General features: G+C 34.5%; 1 protein-coding gene across 1 annotated transcript; it reads right to left on the bottom strand.

The window, feature by feature from the left end:
• Positions 1–9729: 9729 nt before the first annotated feature.
• LOC141672933 (anaphase-promoting complex subunit 4) lies at positions 9730–23444 on the bottom strand. Its single transcript, XM_074479633.1, has 20 exons — positions 23270–23444; positions 23028–23139; positions 22429–22520; positions 21551–21634; positions 20240–20479; positions 20000–20080; positions 17217–17368; positions 15103–15263; positions 14925–15025; positions 14771–14845; positions 14210–14389; positions 13811–13893; positions 13628–13726; positions 12856–12960; positions 12479–12617; positions 11359–11586; positions 11128–11280; positions 10753–10834; positions 10472–10606; positions 9730–10390 (listed from the first exon to the last, which is right to left on the bottom strand). Exons 1-19 carry the CDS (start codon positions 23336–23338, stop codon positions 10512–10514), a joined length of 2331 nt encoding a protein of 776 aa, XP_074335734.1. The 5' UTR covers positions 23339–23444; the 3' UTR covers positions 9730–10390; positions 10472–10511.
• Between the last annotated feature and the right edge of the window lie 1239 nt (positions 23445–24683).

Genomic DNA, 24683 nt, shown 5'->3' with positions numbered 1-24683 from the left:
GTCTTAAGAACAAAATACTTGCATCCAAATACATGAAAATACTTCAGATTTGGCTTCTTTTTCTTCACCATCTCATATGGTGTATTTCCTTGCTTGTTAATGAGTGTTGCATTCTGAGTAAAACAAGCAGTCTGCACAGCTTCAGCCCAGAAATAGGTTGGAAGCTTTGCTTCATCAAGCATTGTACGTGCAGCTTCAATGAGAGTTCTATTCTTCCTTTCAACCACTCCATTTTGTTGTGGAGTTCCAGGAGCAGAGAATTCCTGCTTGATTCCATGGTTGTTGCAGAACTCTTCCATTATCAAATTCTTGAACTCAGTACCATTATCACTCCTTCTTATTTTCACAAAATCTTTGACCAATTTATCTAGTTGCCTGACATGATCAATCAAGATAGATGCAGTTTCACTTTTTGTGTGCAAGAAATACACCCATGTGTATCTGGTGAACTCATCCACTATGACCATAGCATATTTCTTCTTTGCAATAGACATGACATTTACTGGACCAAATAGATCAACATGTAGTAGGTGATAAGGCTCAAGAATTGATGATTCAGTCTTGCTCTTGAATGAAGATTTTCTTTGTTTGGCCTTCTGAAAAGAATCACAAAGGCCATCAGGAGAAAATACTGACTTTGGCAGTCCTCTCACAAGATCTTTCGTGACCAATTCATTTATATTGTTGAAATTTAAATGAGAGAGTTTCTTGTGCCAATTCCAGCTTTCTTCAATTGATGCTCTACTCATCAGACAGATTGCAGAACCATCAGTATTTGTTGAAAGCTTGGCTTCATAGATGTTACCACGCCTGTATCCTTTCAGAATAACTTTGCCTGTAGATTTACTTACAACTTCACAGTGTTCTTCAAAAAAATCCACATGATAACCTCTGTCACAGATTTGACTGACACTCAGCAGATTGTGTTTAAGTCCTGAGACCAGAGCTACTTCCTTAATGATGACATTCCCAAGATTGATATTGCCATATCCCAATGTTTTTCCAATGTTGCCATCTCCATAAGAAACACTTGGGCCAGCCTTCTCCATAAAATCTAATAGCAGGGCTTTATTTCCAATCATATGTCCTGAATATCCACTGTCCAGAACTAGGATATTTTTCATGTTGCCCTGCAATCACAAAGACCACTAATGATTAGTTTTAAGGACCCAGACATTCTTGGATCCTTTGGCCTTATTAAGTCTGTTAACATTTGCAGCGGATTTAGCATTAGAGTTTATGTTAACAATTTTCTTATCAGAATTTACACTATCAGACTTTGAATCAGAACTTACACTAGAAGGAACAATGGTAACTTTCTTTAAAGAAGGTTTTATTTGATAATAATCATAGTACAAACTATGATATTCCTTACAAGTATAAATGGAATGCCATAAACTACCACAATGAAAACAAGGATTTTGTGGCTTATATCTAACAGACTGACTCTTAACTCCTGACTTTGAAGGTAAGGACTTTATGTTCTTATTCTTCCTGCAAAAAGAAGCCAAATGGTTAGAACTTCCACAGTTATGACACATTTTCCTAGGAGCTTCAGGAACAGGCTTATAATCATTGTTTTTATTCATACTTTCCTTTCCATTCCTATTTTTCCTAGGTGATTTTACCTTGTTTGCATTCTTAACATCTTTCAGCTTATGCTTAAGCTGTTTCTTAGTCATTAAGCCTACGTTTACTTCAGTTGTCTTTTCCTATTTTAGTTTGTCAGAAGTTAATTCCTTTTTAACTTCTGATTTCTCATTATCAGACTTTACAGCTATAAACTTAACAGGTTTTAACTTTGGCTTTTGTTTAAGAACTACAGGCTTAATATCTACAGTTCCTTTATTATTCTTATCCTCTCCATAACCTAAGCCCTCTTTCCAGTTTTCACTACTTAACAAATTCTGAGTTGTTCTGCCAGAGTTAGTCCAAGTCCTGATAATCTCTCTTTTCTTTTCTAACTCAGCTTTTAGAGATTCATTCATTTTAAGTACTTCATCCCTAACATAGAAAGCATCATCTCTATCTTTCTGAGTTTGATGGAACATGACTAACTCTTTTTCTAAATAATCATTCCTCTTTTTGCAAGCAAGATTTTCAGAAGTTAATCTTTCACATGTTAAAGTTTGATCTCTATAACTAATGAACATGGTTTTAAGATATCATCTCAACTCATTAATATCATCAGTATGAAAGGCATAAGTACTTTGAGGTACCTTTAATTCAGCAGCTTCAGAACTGCTTTCAGCACTTGCCTTATCAGCATTTGCCATCAAGGCATAATTCTCCTCACTTTCAGAATCTGAGGTGTCTGTCCAGCTTTTCTTCTTTGTGACAAGAGCCTTGCATTTGTCACTCTTCACTTTCTTGCAATCAGGAGATATGTGGTCTTTCTCACCACAGTTGTAGCATTTGACATTTGTATAATCTCCTATGTCAGACTTTCCTCCTCTTCCCTCAGATTTTCTGAAATTCTTCTTATCAGAACTTGTGCCTTTCCTGGAAAACTTCTTTCCCTTCCTGAACTTCCTGTATGCAATCTTTGTGATTCCTTTCACCATAAGAGCACACAGCTTCATCATCTCTTCATCAGCATCCGTCTCAGCCAAGCTTTCAGATTCTGAGTCATCATCACTTTCAGAACTTGATGGCTCAGTATCAGACTTTGTGAAGAGAGCTTTACCCTTGTCTTTCCTTGAGGTAGCTGCCTTGGGGGATTCTTCTTCAGCCTTAAGAGCAACTGTCCTTGACTTTCCTCATTTCCTCTTGCTTCTTTGTTCCATCTCAAGTTCATGAGTCTTGAGCATTCCATAAATTTCATCAAGAGATGTTTCATCAAGATTATAGTTGTCTCTTATTGTTGTTGCCTTCAAATCCCAGCATTCAGGAAGAGCTAACAGGAATTTAAGGTTTGAATCTTCAAGATCATACTCCTTATTAACCAGTGACAAATCATTCAAGAGTTTGACAAATCTATCATATAAATCAGTCAATGACTTATTAGCCTTTGAGTCAAAGTGTTCATACCCTTGAGTGAGTATTGTCTTCCTATTCTTCTTAATCGTATATGTTCCCTGACATCTTGTTTCCAAGGCATCCCATATCTCCTTTGCAGTCTTGCAGTTTATTACCCTGTTTGACATTACATTATCAATAGCACTATGCAGTAAGTGTCGTACCTTAGCATCCTTAGCAATTGATGCGATATCTTCAGCAGTGTAATCACTCTTCTCTTTTGGTACAGACTTTGCTGCTTCACCTGCAACTGCAACAGCGAGCTTGGTTGGTTTGTGAGGTCCTTCCTTGATTCTATCAAGATATTCTGGATCTGTAGCTTCCATAAACATGGTCATCCTCACCTTCCATATGGCATATTCAGATGGTCTCAATATGGGAACTCTAATAGTCTCATATCGACTTTGAATTTGTGTCTTTGGAGGTTCTTCAGCTTTGGTGGGCTTAGTTGGAGTTTCTGCTTCAGACATGATTGTGTTTGGATCTTAAACTGTTTGTGTGTTAACAGATAGGCTCTGATACAACTTGTTAGGTCACACACACTGTAGAGGGGGGTGAATACAGTGTATAGCACAATCAAATCGAACTTTAATAACTTAAGTAACAGAAAACAAACTTTATTGAAACAATAAACTCTGTTACAGTATGGAACTGTTCTCTCTCAGTGATGAACAAATATCACGATAGCTGCTAGGGTTACAAATAAATAATCTTCTCGATTGTGATAACACTTATAGTGTAAACCCTATGTCTGTGTTTATATACTACACAGTTACAGGATAATCGCTAATTGATATGGAACATAATTCTGCTTCCTAAAATATATCAATCAGATATCTTTTCTTCCAAGTATTCTATTCTTCATAGAATTCCATCTTCATGCATATCTCTTCTTATATTTGTCTCGATCTTCTTTCCTTTAAACAGCTGCCTTCCTTATCTGAACGTTCTTCAGTACTTAAGTTCTGATATCCATCTTCTGATGATTATCTACTGATAATATAAGTACTGATATCCTTAAGTCCTGACTTCCAGTAAGTACTGATTTATCATGTTTAAGTAAGATCTGAAAACTAAACATAAATCACATTAGCCATGACATTATCAAAAATATCTAACAAAGCTGTATAATGTGACAAATGAATGTTAAGTGTTTCGAAGCAGTATGAGAAGTAAGTAGCACGTGAATGTTACAGGTATGTCTATTTAATTTGTGTGGCCTTTCGTCCTTGTTTATTATCTAAATATGATGTTGTTCGGAAGTTAATGTTGTATACTAATTGAAGAGCAATGAGTTACACTCCTGGTGATATTATTCGAGCTATTGGTCGGAAATGGTTTTATGATGACGATTTTAGGTATTCAATGGATCCAAATTTACGTTACTCAAGAGGTTCAGTAATCACGATGCATAGGGAGTGGGAATGACGTGTAGGGTTTTTGCAAATATGTGTAGCCCAATGTCAAGAACATGGAGTGCGAGTAACTAAACAACGCGCCATACACATGCAGCGAGACACCGCTTAACAACTAGAACTAGCTTTATTCTGTGCAAGAGAGGAAGAGAATCGAATAAGAATGCGTTTAAACCGGATGGATCTATAAAAAAATGTAGGGAGTTTGCTGAAGATGGTGACCATCACAGTGCAAGAATGTATCATCATTTCGCTACGAGTCCCCACTATATTTCCGATTGCTACTTGTCCGATGATGAGTAATATTTCTGAATATTATATTTTGATAGTGTACTTTATTATTTTGAGCTTTTGAAATTATTATGATAAATTTCTGAATGATTTGACTACTCAGATAGTGTGTGAGTGTTTATGATAAATTTAGTATGAACTACTGTACAAATGTGGAGGGTGACAGTGATGAGCAGGATGCCAACAATGAGGAAGCTGACCCTCCTATACAGCTCAGGCAGCAGCCCCGTAGAGCAGTGAAAGGAAAGGGGAGGCTATGCCACACTGGCGGGAGGTTCTGTGGCTGATCAGTACTGTTTCCCATATTTGCAGACTTGTTATTTTTAGTTTGCCATGTTTTCATTACATATTCAGATCAGACTTATTTTTATTAGTTCTCGTCAATTTCAGACTATATTTCATTAATATATTTTGACTTCCACGTGGCCCTTTTCAGTATTCCTCCTACACAATTATTTAATTTGCTTGCATGTGCTTTCTACTAAGTACTCATGGGAAAGGGTCTATAAATTATTGTCATATTTCACATGGGTGGCAGTCATGACACGTACATCAACAATACTAACAGCCTGTACATCTTCATTACTTTTCAGTTCCACAACTATTAGTCTTATTAACTTTTCTTTATCACCCGACTACTTACACTATAATTTATACACCCTCACACATATTACATCCAAGCACTACTACGATGTCATCATCCACAAATAACAAGTGGTTGCTAAGTGAAAGAGATGACGATTACTGTAGTCTTAGAGTAAGCGATCCAATGGAGTACTTTACCGGTGTACGCCGAGAATGGGCATTTCGACATGAAGAATCTGAAAGTCTTACACATGATCTTATTGTGATGAGTTTAAGCGTTCCGCTTCGTCGTTCTCTATCCATATATCCTCGCCCTGATGAAAATCTTCCTTGGTCTGAATTTAGGCGAAAAGTGGTTAAAGCCTGACCTGTATTCAACGGGAAAATAACATAATGTTCTTGCGTAGGAGTCGTTATTATATGTTCGAACTAGCACAAGATTCAGTTCGTACTTCTGGTAGAGAGCTTACGGAATCAGAACAACACAGACTATTACAGAATGAGGATTACATTTTCGATGACTACATGTTTGATGAACAAACTTGACAAGAATTATTGTGTTCTGATTTGAGTGGCCTTTTTTTTCTTTTTCGATTTATGCATTCTAGCTCTATATTAGTCGTATCTTTCTTCATTGTAATATTATTATCATTAATAGTTGGGTTCTCATTTCAGTTTAGTTTGGAATTACTGTTTTGTATTATTAAAAAGTTGAAACCACATGCAAGCATTTTCAATAATTTGAGAAAAACGGTGAAAAAGTTAAAAGTGGAATGACACTTTCAAACAGTACATGACAAGTCAAATCCTATACATGAAATAAAGAGGAAAAGATAAGGTTTTATATGTCAAGTCATTGCATGTACAGAGTTTCGTTGTCACTTTACAGCAGATAATTAATCCATAATTTTGAAAATAATGCAGGTGAGAGCAACAATGACAAGTCACAATCAAGTTTTAAATATGAACTATAATTGTATAGTATGTTTAGCATGTGAACTATCCTTCAAAGTAGCTTATATCTTTTTTACCAATTCACTTATAAATAGAGAGTTACAACCTCATGAAGTCACACTCGTCAAAAGTAATTATGTCTTTACTCCTAAATTTGGATTATGGTTTTTGTGAAAAATTAGTTGTTGTAGCGCACTACTGGAAGGGTATTGACGTAGGAAGGCGATTTATCAAATGTCCTGACGGTGCTTGAATTTACGAACGTTGGATCGAAGAGCCTCTTGAACCCCGTGCAGCATTTCTCATTGAAATTCTTAGGGAAGAAATTACCACAGAGAATGTAGCTTACTCTGCAAAAATCCGCGAGTTGCAGCGTGAACATGAGGAGTCAGCGAGGGAATTACAGAGAATGAAGGCGTTCATCGAGTCCCATACCTGGAACATCAATGAAGATGATTATGACTCCGATGATGATGACTCCGATGATGCAGATGAATGATCCGGTTCATATATTATTAGCTCTTACTATTTGTATTGTTGCATCGTACTCATTTTTATTCATGTATCGTGTTATTATTGTGTATCGAACTATGCACAGTTTTTCAACTGTGTTTTATTATGTAACTGATTTTATGTCATAGAATTTGTGTTTCATGTCAAGTATTCATTATCAGCAAATTAGTTCATATCAAATATAAGGCCTCGTCAACAAAAATATATTCCCCCATTATACACTATTCCATACAACTAAAACCATACCAAAAAAAAATAAAATTAAAGTAAAATTTACTTACTACAAATACGTTTACATCACTACTAAACAGAAAAAAAAATTAAACCAAAATAATTTTCTAGGAGTTAATTATGAGATTTGCTAAACATGCTCATACGTAACAATTGCACACTCGACTGGCTTAACACCCTTTTCAAAGCCAAAAAAGTCATATATATACTATAATTTTGTTAAAACAAAAAATATGTACTAAAAATAGGTTTGCATGACTACCCAAGAAAAAATAAAATTCACCAAAATATTTTTTATTATTTTAATATTAGGGCCCAAAAAAGGTCTCCAATGCAGATTTTACACTTACAAACCGTTTACACACAAGTGCAAGTAAATCAGGCAGGAAAAGGAAAAAATAAAATATATATATATATTATACCCCAGAACGCCACTTCTTCTGGGGTGAACCCCGGAGGAAGGGGCGTTTTGTGCCATTTATCGAATTTTCTGAATACCTATGCCAAAAAATTGAACTTTACATTCAAATATGTCAAAAAGGTCCGGGAGCCAAGTATAAAAATACTCTGCAATTGTACTTTTGCACGCTATACAAGTCCCATCGACTCCATCAATATTATTACACAATTTTTTTTTTCAAAAAAAAATTGTGATAGAAGGTAGTCTCACTTGTAGGAGGGCCTCGCAAGATCCGCCTAGCAATAATCACCTACGATATCAAATTCAACTGCAGCTGTTTAATTGATGCAGGGTCCCCTATCCCGTATTCTAACATACTCCCTCCGTCTCGATTAATTCTTTACGTTTAGTTTCGGCACGGAAGTTAGGAAATATGTATAAAGTAGTGAAAAATAAAATAAAAGTGGGTGAAGTGATGGGGTTCATTAATTTTAATATATAAAAGGGAGATAGTGGAGTAAAAGTAGCGTGAAAAGGAAGGAAAAATGGGAAAGTGATGGGATCCATTGACTATTTTTAGTAAGTTTAAAGGAAAGTGTAAAGAATTAGTGTGTTTTTTTGAAAGAAACACAGTATGTCAAAATTAATATGGTACTATTTTTTAGGGTCATCGTGGTTCGATTTTATTCGGTTTATATGTTAAATTAAAATCAAACCGTATAATTGCGATTTTCAAAAAATTTAAATCAATCTGAATCTCGTAATCCTATAAAATCAAACCACTCAGTTCGGTTTTATTCAGTTCGATTTAGCGAATTTTTAGCGAATTTTAAAAGTTTACGGCATTTCTTATTAGTGAATTCGGAAAATAAAATAACTTTTTTTTTCTAAGTAACATTTCTTCAATTTAAACTTTCCTTTCTAACAATTTACATAATTAATAATATATTTATCTATTCTTTCATAGTATGCGATTCAGTTTTGGTTTGGATCGTTTTTATATCATTTACGCGAGTTATACGATTTAATCTAAACCGTGATCAACAGTATTTTCTGTCATCGTTGAATGGAATACAGCCAAAGCATTTTCGAATAAAAAAAATTACGGCAATCAAGTTGGCTGTGATAATTTGTCAATTAATATATTCTATATACGGCTATTTATATGTCAAAATAAATATAGCATTGATTATGGTAGTAGTCAATACTCAACAGTCATGCATACATTAGGGTATTAGGGTGTACAATACTTTGGGTCCCCGGGCAGAGAACTCCTATGGTTCGTGGTGTACAGTTTTATTTCTCCTCCACGCAATGCCGCATCGGTAAGTTCTTATTTCTTCACATTATTAATGCAAGTTAAGAATGGCCAGGAGGCCTCTTATAAAAGTTTGTTTTCAACTTTTGTCCTACTTAGCAAACAAAAAAAAAGAATGGCAGGGTGGCAATGAAGTAGATCTTTAATAGTCGTATTATATTTAATATATAATTGAAGAATAATTGAATTCTAATAAGACTAGAGAGGGTTAGAAAATATGTTACAATAATCATCACCAACAAAAAAGAATGGTCTAAAATAAAATTAAAATTAAAAGATAACTTAACTATCATTTAAAAAAAATACAAATTCCGTATCTTGAAATTTGATCAATTAAATTTAAAATATATATATAACATAAAAATATTCTATACATTGCACAGGTCATAAGTTATTACAAAATTAAAAAAAAAAAAAAAAGGAAATCAGAAAGATAAAGAATGAGATCGGAAAATGAAAAGAGCCTCCTTATTAACCATCTACTTGTGTTAATATAAGTTAGAGATATGATTCATATGAGCGTTCCAAAATTTTGCCAAACAGATCGGGAGATTGGCTTTTAAGCTCAACTAAGCCCCCTTGACACAAGGTATCGGAGAGATTTCATTGTTTATCGTTACTTTTGCTTTAATAATTTAATGGAAAGATGTTGTCTGTACCAGGGTATGCATTGCAAAATCTCCCGACGCATATGTATGCCCCAAAACCTCATACGTGTTGGCCTGTAAGGATTAGCCAGCCAGCTCTTTTTATAAATGCATGTAAATACAAAGTGTTCTATACAGGTACCTACTTGATTAATATGCATACAAGAAGTCTATAAGCCACTGCAGACGATGCCTCAAGGGAAGGCATGTTTGTCAAACACGGAAACCAGAGTTAATGACAACACTTTGTTCAAGTGTCATTCCTACATTCACGACAAGCAAATACTTGAATTTTTATCTCAGCTCTGGATCATTTTGGTGTCTACTCCGGTTAATACTAATTCAAAACAAGCCCAGTGCATCTGCCATGTCTCTTTTTATATGTAAGAATTGAGATCCAAGAATTCAACTTGGTTCGATTAAGATAGAAGTTTGTATTTGTACAATAAACTCACTGAACTTACCCTGGTTCAAAAGAAACTCTCACTAAAAGAAAAACCAACTTGCCTTGACTCATTAATATCTTAAAATGAAATTAATAAACGCAACTAATTAGCAAAGAAAGAAGCTAATAAACCCCGCTGGGTTTGATAGATAACAGTTTGTTTCATTTGCTGTCCAGTCACATTCCCACATTCTCGCATGCAGGACTCCTCTTCTGCAAAAGAAATTCCACCAGCATGTCCACCTAGGGCCTAGGGGCCTAGAACAGTGCTATTGCATCTGTGCTACTTGATTAGTTTCTCTACCTTACTACATACATGTCTTATCCTATTACTTCAGAAAGTAAGCAGTAGTTCAGCAAGGGTCTTACTCTCATTCTTACGCACATCTTTGATTCTCCACTGAGGTTTGAAACATCAAATTATGCGCTGGATGTCCTTTTACGACCCACTGGATAATGCGGTACTTGATTAGGGCGCCCCGAACAAATGCACAGCTGAACGTTGTAATGTTTGGCTACATGAAAGGCCATTATGGATGTTTCAAATGATCTTCATTTCTTTAATCTTCAAATCTGAGTGAAATCATTATCTTTGTCAAGAAAGAAGGATTTTTTTGAATACTCTCCAAGGAAACAAGTAGAAAAACAACATACATGCAAGTAAACTCAGGTTACCACACAAGGAGAAAGTGAGCTATTCTGCATCTGAGACTTCATCTTCGTCTTCCTCTAAAATGTAAACCAGGGCACGCTTTCTTGTAGCAAAAATGCAAGCTATACCTCTGGATGCTGGTACAGTAAGCAGAATAGAATATAAGAATGTGTGATGGACCCTTGTACTATAAAAACATAAAGCATATGACACAAAAATATGTAGTTATATTTTGCCTGAGTCAAAACAAAAGATCGTTAATACTCCTTAATTAAACACTTACCACTAACTGCCAGGGGAGCAACGATGGAGTGAGGAATACTTCGAACCTTTTCATTCTCCAGTTGCAAGTGTACCAAAGAGTCCTTGAAAATATAAAAATTCCATGAGACACATTTACTGGAAATATACAGAAGCTAAGTAATAAGTTTTTATGAACGTGGTATATTGCAAATGCGCCATTTCAGAGTGCAGGTTAAAACAAGATAAACTATCATAAAAATGTAGTACCTGATACTTATGTATTTTTAACTTGAGTGAGTTACATAATAGATACCGAACACATCTAGAAAAGTTAATTTTGCTTATTGATCTCCAAGTAGATTATTTGATTAGTACAGGAAACGAAGCTTCTTATATCAATGTCAATGAGATCTACCTTCAAATCATGTAATTTCCAAGAGTTCAAAGAAGAGAATCTATCAATAGACGCGAACGGAAGATTGTTTGTTTCTACAATCATCATACAAGCGTTTTCCGAGCTATCGGAAGTGGTAGATGTTTCATTTAGCAACAATACAATTTGATTGTCCTGTTCAAAAAACAATAAAAATACGCCATCAGCAATAGCTTAGTAACTATAAAGCCTTAGTATGCGACTCATAGTCACCTTGTAGAGAGACAGATCCACACAGTGATAGTTATCAGGCACACGTAACAACACAGCTTCTGGAGAATTATAGTCCTTCTCCACATGGTTCCCGTCGTGCAGAAATCCCCTTATCATGCCTATGCATTTCGGAATAGCTGGGAATGATTCTTCAGGAATAATAAAAGAGAAGTAATCAATCACTCGCGGTTCATGTCTTTGATATGTAGATATTGCATGGGAAGTTTCCTACACAAGGAAAAAGTAAAAAAAGATGTTACTATCCATGAACCATTAAATAGGATTATGAACCTAAAACACCGAAGACTGCATAGCATAAGCTTATCTTAAAATGTGTTTGAATCTTCCAAGATTAAAAAAAAAAGTCAAAATGCTTAAATCAAAACAGATTTCCCAGACAAAAACAAACATTAAAGCACCTTATTGTTTAATTTTAAGCCCATCTGGCTGTGATTTGAAAATACAGAAAAGGTAATACAGCATATGGGTATTTACTTTAGATATGCATTCATGCATCGCTTTCTTTGCGAAAATTCTAGTAATACATTGAGACACATTCTTCATCACTGAAATTATCTATTACGTATAACAACATTAGTACTTAGCATTCCAATTCCTCAATATATGTTATATACATGAAATATAAATAGAGAAATAAAGTGCATCCCCGTAGTGCGTTTAAAGGTGTGCATCCCCAATTAGAAAGCTGGTCTGCTTGTGGAAGCAACGAGTGTGTTGCTGAACTTAGCAGCAAGCATTTCATCCTATGTTATATATCTTATCAACATGCAAATAAAATTTGGCACACATGACACATAGCATAATTGGAAACCGATGAGGGAAAAACATCAGAGAGGAAAGCAATACAAGCAAGCAATATAAAAGTTGTACTACTAAATTTCATCTGTGCACATTTTTTGGAAACTCAATTCCAAGCAAAAGGATAGAAAGTGAAATCACAGTTTGCAATTTGAAAGGATTGAAACTTTAATTGGGATTTTCAGTTAGAATTCAATTCCGAGACGCAAGCTTAAGTTGTCAACATATTTTAAAAAAAATTAGAAGGCTGGTAACAAAGGAGAGAAGCTTAAACATATAAAAAAATTAACAGAAGACCTACCAGATAATATGATATTGATGCTGGAACAACAGATGACGCCAATGCGATCAAAGATGCATGAGGAAACAACGGAAATATATCCTTGCAAAGTATTTTTTTGGATATTGTAGTAAATGGCATCTGAAAAGCTTCCTTGAAACTGCAGTGCAAGTCGTAACCCATAAATGCTTTAACTTAATTTAATATAAGCAGATGTTAAATTAGATTGACAATATATATATTTGTACATCAATAGTATAAAAGAGAGCATGTTGATATAATCCATGTTGTCCAGACCATAAAACAACTTGCATAATTTAATCTGGTATTTACAAGACATTCTGAGGATCAACTGTGTGTACTAAAAACAAAAAGCGGGGTGAGAAAATAAGCAGTACCAAGATTCCATCTGCTGAAATTCCTTTGCTAATGATCTTTGCAAGTATTCACAATCTGAAAACCCTCCAAACTGAGTCAATTCTTTAACCCTTTCCAATGTTTCCCTTTAAAAAGAAAATAGGCACCACTAAGTTACCCTAAAATGATTCGCATAATAAGTAGCAAATATGCAGCCTAAGATATCTATCATTGTCCTGTGCCTGTTTGCCTATATGTCACATGCTGTTACGGTATGCAGCTCCACAAGAATCTCAATAAAATGTGATTCCCTGGTGCTTTCGGTTACATAGGTTGTTGGTTTAGTACATCTTTGAGGCTGGTCCGAAAGTATCACGTGGTATGCAATGACTTGCAAAGCAAAATTTGTTTGTTTGTCTTTTTAGTATTAAAATGCATCGTATTCTGTTCATCCAGACAGGAACTATATATGCTTTATCCATCTCGAGAAAAATAAGACCTTTCTTAGCTACATCAAAATAAGAAGTTTTATTTTTGAATAAATAAAATCAAGAAAGCAAGCTTGTTGCAAATAAATAGTCTGTGAAGCCCAAATGCATAAATGCAATGATTTAAAACGTAATATTAGTCATTAACTGTATTAAAAATATTCTTCATCACTTATATCGCCAACTTTTTACGAGAATTTGTAACTATATCATTGCTAATTCAGTTTGGCAGGTCTCGCTCCTTTTTCATCCATAACAAGTATTAGATCCTTCTCACTTATTTAAAAGAAAAGGTCAACACTTGTGTGGTAATTAGATAACTTACGAGTCCACCTCTATGTTCTGATCTATATCAGACAAGTCCAGCAACTGCTTAATTGGGTCTTGATCATACAGAAATTTCAAGAAAACAATAACCAGTTCACTGCAAAACATAAATTGTAAGACCTTAATTCTTTTACACCTTGCAACAGTAGGAAATTTCTTCAAAAAATTAAATAGGTCAAACCTACTGAACGGTGGAATTTGATCACTTGGTTCGGACATCAGTATCTTCACAGACTTCAAGAGCCAGTTGAAAAAATTTGAGAACTGCAAGAAAGAGATTAAAAAATAATTTAAGTGTATATTACCATAATTAATCTGTAGTGTAGACAAAATATATGTATATGAAGAACCGCACCACAGATTAATTGTCATAGGAAATGAAAACCTTTAAAGAGAGCACAAAATTATACTACAACATATCTAATCATTAGAGAGAAGGCGTGCTTAACAGTGATCGAGTGTGGTATATTGGGTCTGCTTAGTTTGGTTTGGTCCGGTCCAGTTTCAGAGGTGTTACATGCTGTATTACTATCCAGAAGAACAAATCAAAAGGATTAAATACGTGGTAAAAAGAGCAAACCTGTTGCACTGCAGAGGATAGAACACTCATAAATCGTTCAACTTGTACAAGGAAGGTGCCAGTTTTTTCAGTCGCTTTATCAAATAATATTGTGTCTAAGCCGATAATTTGATAACGTGCACGCCATTTAGAGAGGCCTCTCAGTTCCCCCATTCGGAAGGCAATAATTTCAGCAGCTGGCTAAAATTTAGAAATATGAACTCACGAAATTTTTGCAAGCAGCAGAAGAAAAAAATAAGGAAAGAAAAGTCACAGGAACATAAAATGATGTCTTCGTTGCAATATTCAATCACACAATAAGGGTTTGGTTTAAATGAGCACCTACTTTTCTTGAGAAGCTGAGAACTGTAATAAAAATAACCAAAAAGTGGATTTTTTCTATCATTCACCACCTTTAACTGCTCTATCTATTTTGAATCATCCAATAATAGCTTGACTTCTCAAGTTCTCAATCTATAAAGGTTCCCTACTGAATTCTAGGCCATAAAATATAACAACTGTCAGGTGACCACAGATACTATTTATTTAAATTTGCCTGCAGATAAGGATATGATGACCCACCTGTAAATGATCAAGAACAATAAGCTGAAGCTCTTTCCCAGTGCTACAAACCGTCTTTGCGAGCCGCTTGAGACCCTAATCAATATTTAACTAAAGTCATACTAGTGATTGAATTGCTTAGCAAGTTGTAAGGTTTACATAGAATAGGATGTACCGCTTCTCCAAGAGAATTCAGTAGAAACTGATGGACTGGTGGACTCGTTCGAGCACCGCCAAGAAGGCTTAGAAACTCCTCTTGGGGAGTTGAGTCAAGTCCTGTTTATACATGGTGAGAAAAGAAACAAAGAGGATACTAGCTGCATTAATAATTTTGTGATCTGTTAAGATGTTACCATGGTCAACAATCAGAGTTGATAGAGAATCAAATTTCTCATGAAAAGTATGCATTGCATCTGACCATTGTTTGCACATGACTGATACAGATGACCGGATGACTTCAGTTAAATCCTCGACGTTAGAAGCTTGTTGAGCGACTTGGTGGAGCTCATTTTTCCTACAGTTATGAGGTAGGCAAAAAGAAGACCGATTTGGTGTTAACTATTGATAGGTCACTATACAAATTTGATGCCCTAATCATGGATTCTTATTAGAGACAGGACAAGAAGAATGTAAATGACATTTATGCTCCTCGGATTTATACCCTTTAATCATCTTGAAAAAACAGTTATACACTTTTTCAGGTGCCTACCCTACACCTATACATTTCATATACATAATTTAATTATATTTATGCTCCTTAGATACAGCACAGGTTTATAAAATAATGAGGTTAACAGCAAAAAAAAAGTTTTGTAGAAATATTATATGTGTTTCAAGAAGACGAAATAATGAAACATAGAAACAGTATATCAGATAGAACATGAGCCTATTAAATATTTTGTCCCGCTACATGGTTTTCACGGTCACCCACACCCACCGACCCATCCACACACAAAAACAAAACATCGATCAAATGTCAATCCGCATATCATCTTCTACCCAAAACCCTAATTCTTAGTGTCATTCCATTGCTTATATTGCTTTAAAATGTGTCTGGCATGCAGATGGTTTATGTTCTTTTATTAAGTGATTGGAACAAGTTCTAAAGTTCCATGTAATTCAGATTTCAGATCTCAAATAATATATCAAAGGGGACTCATAATGGTTTATAACCCGGTGTTTGACCTAGCTGCCTTCTGTAGGCCATAACTTTTGAACCATAGATAAATGGGTGAATTGCTTGTGGCCCTTTTGATAAATGCTGGATTGATTGTTTTGTAATGCAAAATTCAATTTCTCAGGCTTTCTCTCTCTAAATTTGTAGGTAAAATACTTACAACAAATGCTAGTTTTAGTTTGAATATAACATTGTTTTAGTAATTTATGCAATATATTGAAGACTGATGGTTGATTTTATGCTCCAATAAAAGCTATATCACCCATTTGGGTCAGATATTCTACTTAGTATTTATAATTTCTTCTCAAGTATCACTTTGTTCTTGGAGTCTAGGATTACAGAAACCCTAATACACCTACTTGTATATTGTCCCCTTGTCTTTTGGGTTCAATACCTTACTTGTTACTAAACTAGCTCAATTTCTATCTAGTCTGAAAAATCTTAGTTATGAATGTTTCGTATTGTTGGAGTGACATAATACGCTTGAACCCAATCAAGTATCACAAGTCGCTAGTTTGGAACTACTTTTATTCGCATAAATAGGAAGCTTATATACCGTTTGATGCTACAGTATAACTTTTTGAGAAAAAATCTTAGTAAATTTATGATGATTTTTACAACCTATTACAAATTTCATCTCATGCATATTATTCATACTAAAAAATTATGATTGATAATTCCTTTGTCAAAGACATGCACTTCATAGATCCCACAAGAGCAAAACAGTTGAGAGATATATAAATTAGTCAATTCCTACTGATGAGTGTATTAGTTTGGATTAATTTGTGCATTATAGGTAGTAGCGGGTCAATCTGCAAGATTGCAGAATTGTAATGATAATTTAAGCCCCTAGGCCCTAACTGAAAGGCATTGTTATGTAAAATCCAAACAATGCAAAGTAAAGGTTGCTTCAAGTCATAAATTCTTACATGGTGACAGATATTCCACAAAGAGGAGGCGGGAAATAGGATTAGAATCTAAAGCCTTGTCACAGAGGGTAAGGGAATGGAGATAGGCCTTTGCCACTAGGCAATGCATGAATCCTAATTGCCCTTACTTTCAACTGTAGAAACTTAGAGATGTGACTTGGTAGCACTTCAGATCTAATGGTTCACCGTTGGTCATTGAACTAAACCAAAATGGGTGTTTGCCATATATATGTTCTCACTGAACATTTGCTTTTTATAACTATTTACTTATAAAATATATGCAGCCATCATAAAATAAGGAATTAGCAGAACGAGTCATGTGAGCAAAGGGTTCTAGAACCCCTGCGATTGGTAAACTTACCTCTTCCAAAATATTGAAGTGTCAAGCAATAAGCAATGGGAACCAACCAAATCATGTTCAGCCAGTCTTTGGTCGTCCGTTCCAACCGTGCCATTAGAGAGTATCCCAAAGCACATGACTATCAGATGACAGAGGTCTGTTGATAAAGCCACCTAGAACAAAAAGCACATACACGTTACAGGCTTCTGGTTACTCTTCAATCATGTTACGCTGTGAAATTTCTATATAACAATGCGATGAAAATTTCTAGTAACGGTAAACTATTAACTTTTATTTGTGTGATGCATGACTTTCTATTACTATAACACGACTTCATTGTAAATATTACACCCTCCGTCCCAAATTTTGTCTTCTTTGACTTTTTGGGGTCAAATTGACCAAACTTTGACTAAAATTTACATATTATCCTTTTTCAAATTTGAAATCCGAGAAATACAACTTAAATTAGATTAGATATACTCTCTAACAAAATAATTTTCATAATTTTTTTCAACTATATTATACATGTATTGTTTGTCAAAATTTGGTCATTCTAACAAAAAAAATCAAACAAAACATAATATTTGGGACGGGGGGAGTAACTTCTTGTAGTTTGAAAGGTGCAAATGATAAATGAAATCAAATCCTTTAAAGAATTTTTAATTGTAAAATTGAAAAGACACCAGCAAGATAAATTAAAAATAAATGTGATGTGTATCTCTCACTCTCGCTCAGAGTGAGATATACAATTAGAGTGATGTACTAGAGTGATGTACATAGAGGTTGTGTAATTCTAAATGTTCTAGTGTCGGAGATGTTCAAATCTTTAATGCTTGCAATCGTTTAAGTGGGTCATTTAATATATTTGTACAAGCACATCATGAGAAAGTGGAAAGGCCATATCATATAGGTGGACCTACATTGTCGCCAATGGTTCCCAGACACCCATTCGGCTTGGAGCTAGAAAATTTATCGAATATTTGGAACCTGCTTACTTTTTGAGGAAATTATTTAATACAAAAATTTAACCAAATATCACATAGAATAACCCAAATAAAACTAAAAAAGAAGTCCAAATAAGTAGCCAAGTTAAAAATAATGTACTGAATTGTTTTAGAAAGGAAAAAACGCGTAGAGGACAACTCTAAAATGTGAAATATTTTTCATGCCTATAAATTTTATAATTTTTAAATCACTGTTGTTTTAATTGTTTGAGTATACTGCACTTTGTACCCCTTTACTTTGGCAAAATAACATATAAGTACTCATACTTAAGTTGGTAACAGTTAGCCCCCTAAACTTAGGAATCAACTTCAGTTTGCAACCCTTCCGTCAATTCATGCCGTTAACGTTAAATATGATATTTAGTATAGGGGCATTTCCGTAATTGCATAATATAATTTTTGATTTTAATCAAAGAAAATATAAAAAATAATTCAATTAAATTGCCTAAAATTATTCTTTTACTCAAATACTAATACTATCATCTATTTCTACTTAAAAGAATTAAATACAAGAATTTTAATCTCATATAGTTTACCAAAAATAGTACTTTTCGAATAATTATTCTTGAACTTGATAAAAATCTAATCTCATATTTCGTTTACATAATACTATTTTTAAAAACTACAATTAAATCATCTGATTTTAAGCAATCACAACTATATTATTTTTTATAGAAAGAACAGGTATTTTCTTTGAATATAAAATCGAACTAGAATATTGTTTTTTGGTAAATTTAAATTAAATATTAATAAATGACTAAAAAAACCCTCAAAGTTAACGTTAACGGACTGTACTTCATAGAATTGACGGCAAGGGTTGCAAAGTGAAGAAGATTCAGATGTTTGGGGGGCACTCCGCCACCAACTTAAGTACTAGGAAGCATCGACACTGATACGGCGACACGGGACACGGGGATTCGTCAATTATCAAAGTGTCCTGGGTACGGGACACGGCAAAAAAAGTTATAAATATAAAAAATATTTTTATATGTGTTATATATATATAGATGTATGTATATATTTGATTGTATATATATATAGTTATAAAAGATGAAGAGGGGAGGTTATAAAAGACAGAGAGACACAAAATTAGGGTTAATATGAGATGGTTTGGGCTTTTAATAAAAGATTTTGGGCTTTTTTAAGATGATTTTGGGCTTTTTTATATGGGCCGAGTCGGTGAGCCGAGTCAGTCGTGTGTTGAACCTGTTTCGGTCGCCTGTTGAACCCGTGTCGGTCGCGTATCGGTTGCCTTTTTCTGTCGACACGCCATGTGGCGTGTCGGACACGTACTCAGCCGTGTCGTTGTCATGTCCGACACGCATACGACATCCTTTTTGGAGTGTCGGTGCTTCCTAGCTTAAGTATGAGTACTCATCTGTTTTTTCGGCAAACATATGGGGTAAAAATTGCAATATACTCTAATTTTTATTTTAAATTTATATTTATATTAGGGACCCACTGAAATATATTTCTGGGTCCGCCACCTAACCATATCTACATATAAAGATAATAGATAGAGGACCGCATCAAGATTTCAAAAACCGCGTTGAAGAATCACCAAGTCAAAATTATGATCTGTTTATAACCCATCTACGCTACCCTTCAACATTGGGCATGTGCATATAATTCATTGTAAGAAAATTGCCAATTACGTATAACATAAAATTTACATTAGCATATAGCTAGCAGAAAGGGCGCATCAGTAAATTAAAATGATCAAGTAATTGTCAACCGAATATATGTGGGCATCATATTCATAAAAAAAAACTCTAATTTTTATCATTGACATGGACATACCTTACATATAGAAGCATTTAGAAGTTGAAGCGAAATATGGTTGCCCATTTGAGGAGAGCAAACAGAGATGTCATGTATATTCTGAAACATACTTCACAGATGTAATCAACAAGTAAACTTGCAAAGAGTAAAATACAAGCTGACTTGCATGATTTATGGAATAAAAATTAATGGATGTATAAAGGATTGTCTTAAAAGCATATAATATGTGTTTAGCCCCTGATATGCCCATGAACTTACTAATTTTCCAACTGGGATTATGCCAAATATACTAAAGCAGATGACCCCGTCTCTGTCCCCACTGCATAGAATGTTAAATCGTTGATGTGAAGAAGTATTTAGCTCTCGCAGTGAATCTTCACCATCATCCATAAATCCAGTATCACCAGACACCAGTCCAGGCATCCTAGGTTTTCTTGGAGGGGGAGGAAAGAAACGAGAAGTGCGATCTTCATACGTCAAATTCCTGGCAGAGTTATCCTGTATTGTAAATTGAAGGGACATAGAACTTTCAGAAACAAGAAAAAACAATTCTCAGTTATAAGGAAAAGATTTACTAAAAAGCACATACTTTGAGTTATCTTTAATTGACAAATAAATATAATGCTCAAGGTTATTCTGCCTAAGAAAACAAAGCAGATCTACAAAACTTAAAGCACAAATAATTTCCCCAAGTAAAACCTTCAAACTTCTTAGAAACTCTCACCCAATCTAGTAATCTAAACATATTGCTGTCATGAAAGGTAAAAGGTCGGTGGTGGGAAAATTCTAATCTTTAAAAGGAGTTCTAACGGTGGAAGAAATTATTTTTACACAGAATATTAATCTTCTCAGTCAAGTGTTGCTCCCCATGGAAAATAATTTTAAGCTTTGAGTAACCTATCCAAACATTTAACCTACTTAGTATTCAAGTGTCATGGTTGCATTAAAGGGCCCAAATACAATTCTTAAACAAACAAAGCTGAGTATCTTACGAGTTCGGATGCTTATCGAATAACAAAGTTTTAACACACGATGCGGTGTAAGCATGTTCCCCGTGTTGAGTATGATGTCGAATATGTAAATATAAGACATTACTACTCTAATATATTTTAAAACTCCCTTGTTATTTTTTTTATTTCCGCCAGCTCCGGCATTTCAGTTGCATATTCTCTACATAAAGCAGCAAAGTAGGTCTGCGAGTATTTTTTATTTCCTACATGTGAATTAGGCATCATGCATGGGCCCTAAGAGACAAAATATCTTATACAGACTCAAAATAGCATACGCCTGAACTTTACAGAAGCAATATAAATGACAATAAAAACCACCAAGAAACTTTAACATGTAGTGAGATAAAATCCTCCATGAATCTACCATAGGGAAAGCTAATCGAAATACATATGCATAACATCGCCACATTACAGAATTAAGAAATTGCAACAGAATTAAAAACAATGAGAACACCAATAGAACCAATTGGAGTCCATTATTCGGAAGGGTCTAGCATAAAGCAATTGCAAAAGTAGCAACTATGCTGTGCACATTAGAGAGAGTTATAAAAAAATGTACTTTAATTCGTTCAGCATCTTCCTGCCAGTTGAGACACACAACAGCAGCAGTGTGGGTCCTCATTCTTCGTAACAGCTTCCCATTCTGCTTTTTGCATAATATAATAAAAATTATGGGAATCAACAAGGTAAAGGATTAGAAGACATGCAGTGCAACAAGACTGCCATATATAGGTAAAGGGTGAGAATTAAGAAGTCCTGCAGCAGAATAAAGTTTTCATGTATATTGAATTTACAAGTAAAGCACGATATATATAACTAAAAGCCCAAAACATAATGCAGTTGCAGCCTTTTCGGAATGTCCCATATAATTTGTAGAGTTACATTGTAATAAAGGATTAACCATGGTTTAATCTAAATTGTCCCACAATCTCGACGCTGTAAGTACAAGTGATGTCACCGTCATGATGATTGATGGCAAATTGACAGTTATACAGGTTCAAAATCTTAAAATGTCAATGCCTGCTACTGATTAATGCTATTGCCATGGACATCCTTAACAACTTTCCATACAAACGGATTCATTACTTGTGGATTGTCTTATAAACAACATAGTCCCAACATGTGAGATTGAGTAAAGGATCATAGGCTTAACACCAATAATTTTAGATAAATTGACGAACCAAGTTCATTATCACGTTCACATAACTTCATTTTACTAACATGATTCTGGATTAATAAATTAATCACCATAGTTTGAATTGAGCAGTAAACTATGAGTTTCTTTAAATTGTAAAAAGTGAAAGCACCTAGGGAATGTATTGCTTCCACAAACTCATTCAGTCATTCTTGCATCTGATAGTGTTTCGAACTTATTACACATTAAGCAAACAAATCAATAGATACAGCAGAATCATAAAACTCTCCAGACCAACTCACTTCAACATCGTGCAATGAAATTGTCCCGTCTTCAAGTCCAACAGCTACTGCTTTACCATCAGGACGCCAACATAAGGACGTTATACACTTCCCTAAAAAACATTCATTAACCTACATTAACCCTTCGTCAAGTAAATATTTATGAATAATCAGGTTAATTCGTCAAAACACCAAACTCATTACCAATGATTTCCATACTTAAAGTACAAAGTCGCACATACTCCCCAAAATTCTAACACATTTAACTAATTCAATTCATTTCACACTAATTCTGGGTCAATAATTTCATCAAACACCTTGACTCCACATCCTTCAACACCAACATAAAAACTCAAAGTTCAATTCAACTTGCATTACTGCTACAAATAATATATGCTACAGACGAATTTCCGACATAATCACCCGGTTTCTATCAAACTTCACTTCATTAATCGAGTCTTAGGACCCGGTGTGAGTATTTAAATTTCCGTAATTAGCATTAACAAAATAAATACATAGAAATGCAGAAAAATAAAACATAATCCATCCAACTTATCGTAAATTGAAAATCGATAAAAATTAATTGGACATTGATAAATTGATGTGGAATATAGACTGACCGGGAGATATAGTCCAGAGACGCTGCCAGTTGAATCTATGTAGGAGTATTTTGGAATCCTCTGTTACCATGGCTAGTAGATCCTTCTCCGGGTTCCATTCAGCTATTTTTATCTGTTTTTTTTCAAAGATCAACACTATATATACAAACAGAGGGAGAGAGAGGGACAGGGGGAGAGAGAGAGAGAGAGAGAGAGAGAGAGAGAGAGAGAGAGAGAGAGAGAGAGAGAGGGAGGGAGGGTACCTGAGAAGCAATTGGTTTGTCGAATTGAAGTTGAAATGGGGTAACTCTTTCATCTTCGTCAGTCTCCATTGTAACCAGCTACTGTGTGATTCACTGTGTGTGACAGAGAGAGATAGAGTGAGAGTAAAATTCAGGGCGGGAACAGGCTTAACTCGCTAGGGTTGTCCTACCTCCGTCGCTCCGCCCTTTATTTTTAAATTTTTTTATATATAAAATTTGAACATCATATTTTTATTTAGAAAATAATTAAAAAATATATACTACTGCATTTAATAAGAATATTAAAATGTGTGCCGAGTCTATGTCTCCCAATACCCAATCCAGTATAAAAAATTGATGGGCAGGGAGGAAATAACTTGTAAAAGCATGCCCAATGAGTCCTTGCTCCCGGCTAAAACTTTATTACGGTTGTAAACAATATGTTGTAAATAACACATGGTGTACATAACGTGGTGTAAAACTTGAATTACCGGATTATAGATAATTCAATAATTGCATAGAGAATAAAAGTTGAAGGGAGAATTGTATTTCAATATATTTCAGTATATCTGATTTCAATAACTGAAAATCCTATTTATAGAGATTGGTTGACAAGTTTTACTAAAAAAGCTATTTAAGTCTTTTTTTTATGAGTATCGTAGTTCTTCACTAGTAAGTTTCGTAAGTCTCTTGATAAACTTTACAATTCTTCCTTATTAAGTTTCTTCTCTAAGAAGCTGCGCAAGTCTTCCTCGATAAGTTTTGAGAGACTTACTCGATAAGTTTTATTAGTTTTCTTGATTAAATTTTGACAATCATTATTATATCATATCATAACACTCCCCCTTAATTGTCAAATGCGAGTTTACTATAGAGATTAACTACCTTATTAAAACCTTGCAAGAAAAAACCTAGTGAGATAGAAACTTTGACGAAGGAAAAAGAGTACACTTTGACATCTTGTTGTATCATGTTTTTCAATCTCCGCATGCCAAAATTATTTTGTAACTTTTCAAATATTGACGTGGGCAGTGACTTTATAAGTAAATCAGCAAGATTATCACATGAGCGCCCTTGTTGTACATCAACATCACCATTTTGCAGTAGTTCATGCATATAAAAGAATTTTGGTAAAATATGCTTGGTTCGATCCCCTTTGATATATCCTTCCTTTAATTGTCTGATACAAGTTGTATTATATTTAAACAAAATTGTAGGACTGTCTGAAATACTTGATAATCCACACGATTTTCGAATATGTTGAATTACAGGCCTTAGCCAAATGCATTCCCTACTTGTTTCATGAATTACAAGTAATTATGTGTGATTTGATGAAGTTGCTGCCATAGTCTGTTTTGTAGACTTCCAAGAGATACCAGTGTCACAATATGTGAATATATAACCTTCTTTGTGATCGTCGAAAATAAGGATCTGA

The sequence above is a fragment of the Apium graveolens genome, chromosome 7, assembly GCF_009905375.1.
Source record: "Apium graveolens cultivar Ventura chromosome 7, ASM990537v1, whole genome shotgun sequence".
Classification (NCBI taxonomy): Eukaryota; Viridiplantae; Streptophyta; class Magnoliopsida; order Apiales; family Apiaceae; genus Apium; species Apium graveolens.
This window is presented reverse-complemented; position numbering and strand designations above follow the sequence as displayed.

Coding starts and splice junctions, on each gene's coding strand:
- LOC141672933 (XM_074479633.1), bottom strand. CDS start 23,338: ATGGAGACTGACGAAGATGAAAGAGTTACCCCATTTCAACTTCAATTC. Junction 23,140..23,269: donor ACAAACCAATTGCTTCTCAG/GTACCCTCCCTC, acceptor GAAAAAAAACAG/ATAAAAATAGCTGAATGGAA. Junction 22,521..23,027: donor TCTCTGGACTATATCTCCCG/GTCAGTCTATAT, acceptor AATGTTTTTTAG/GGAAGTGTATAACGTCCTTA.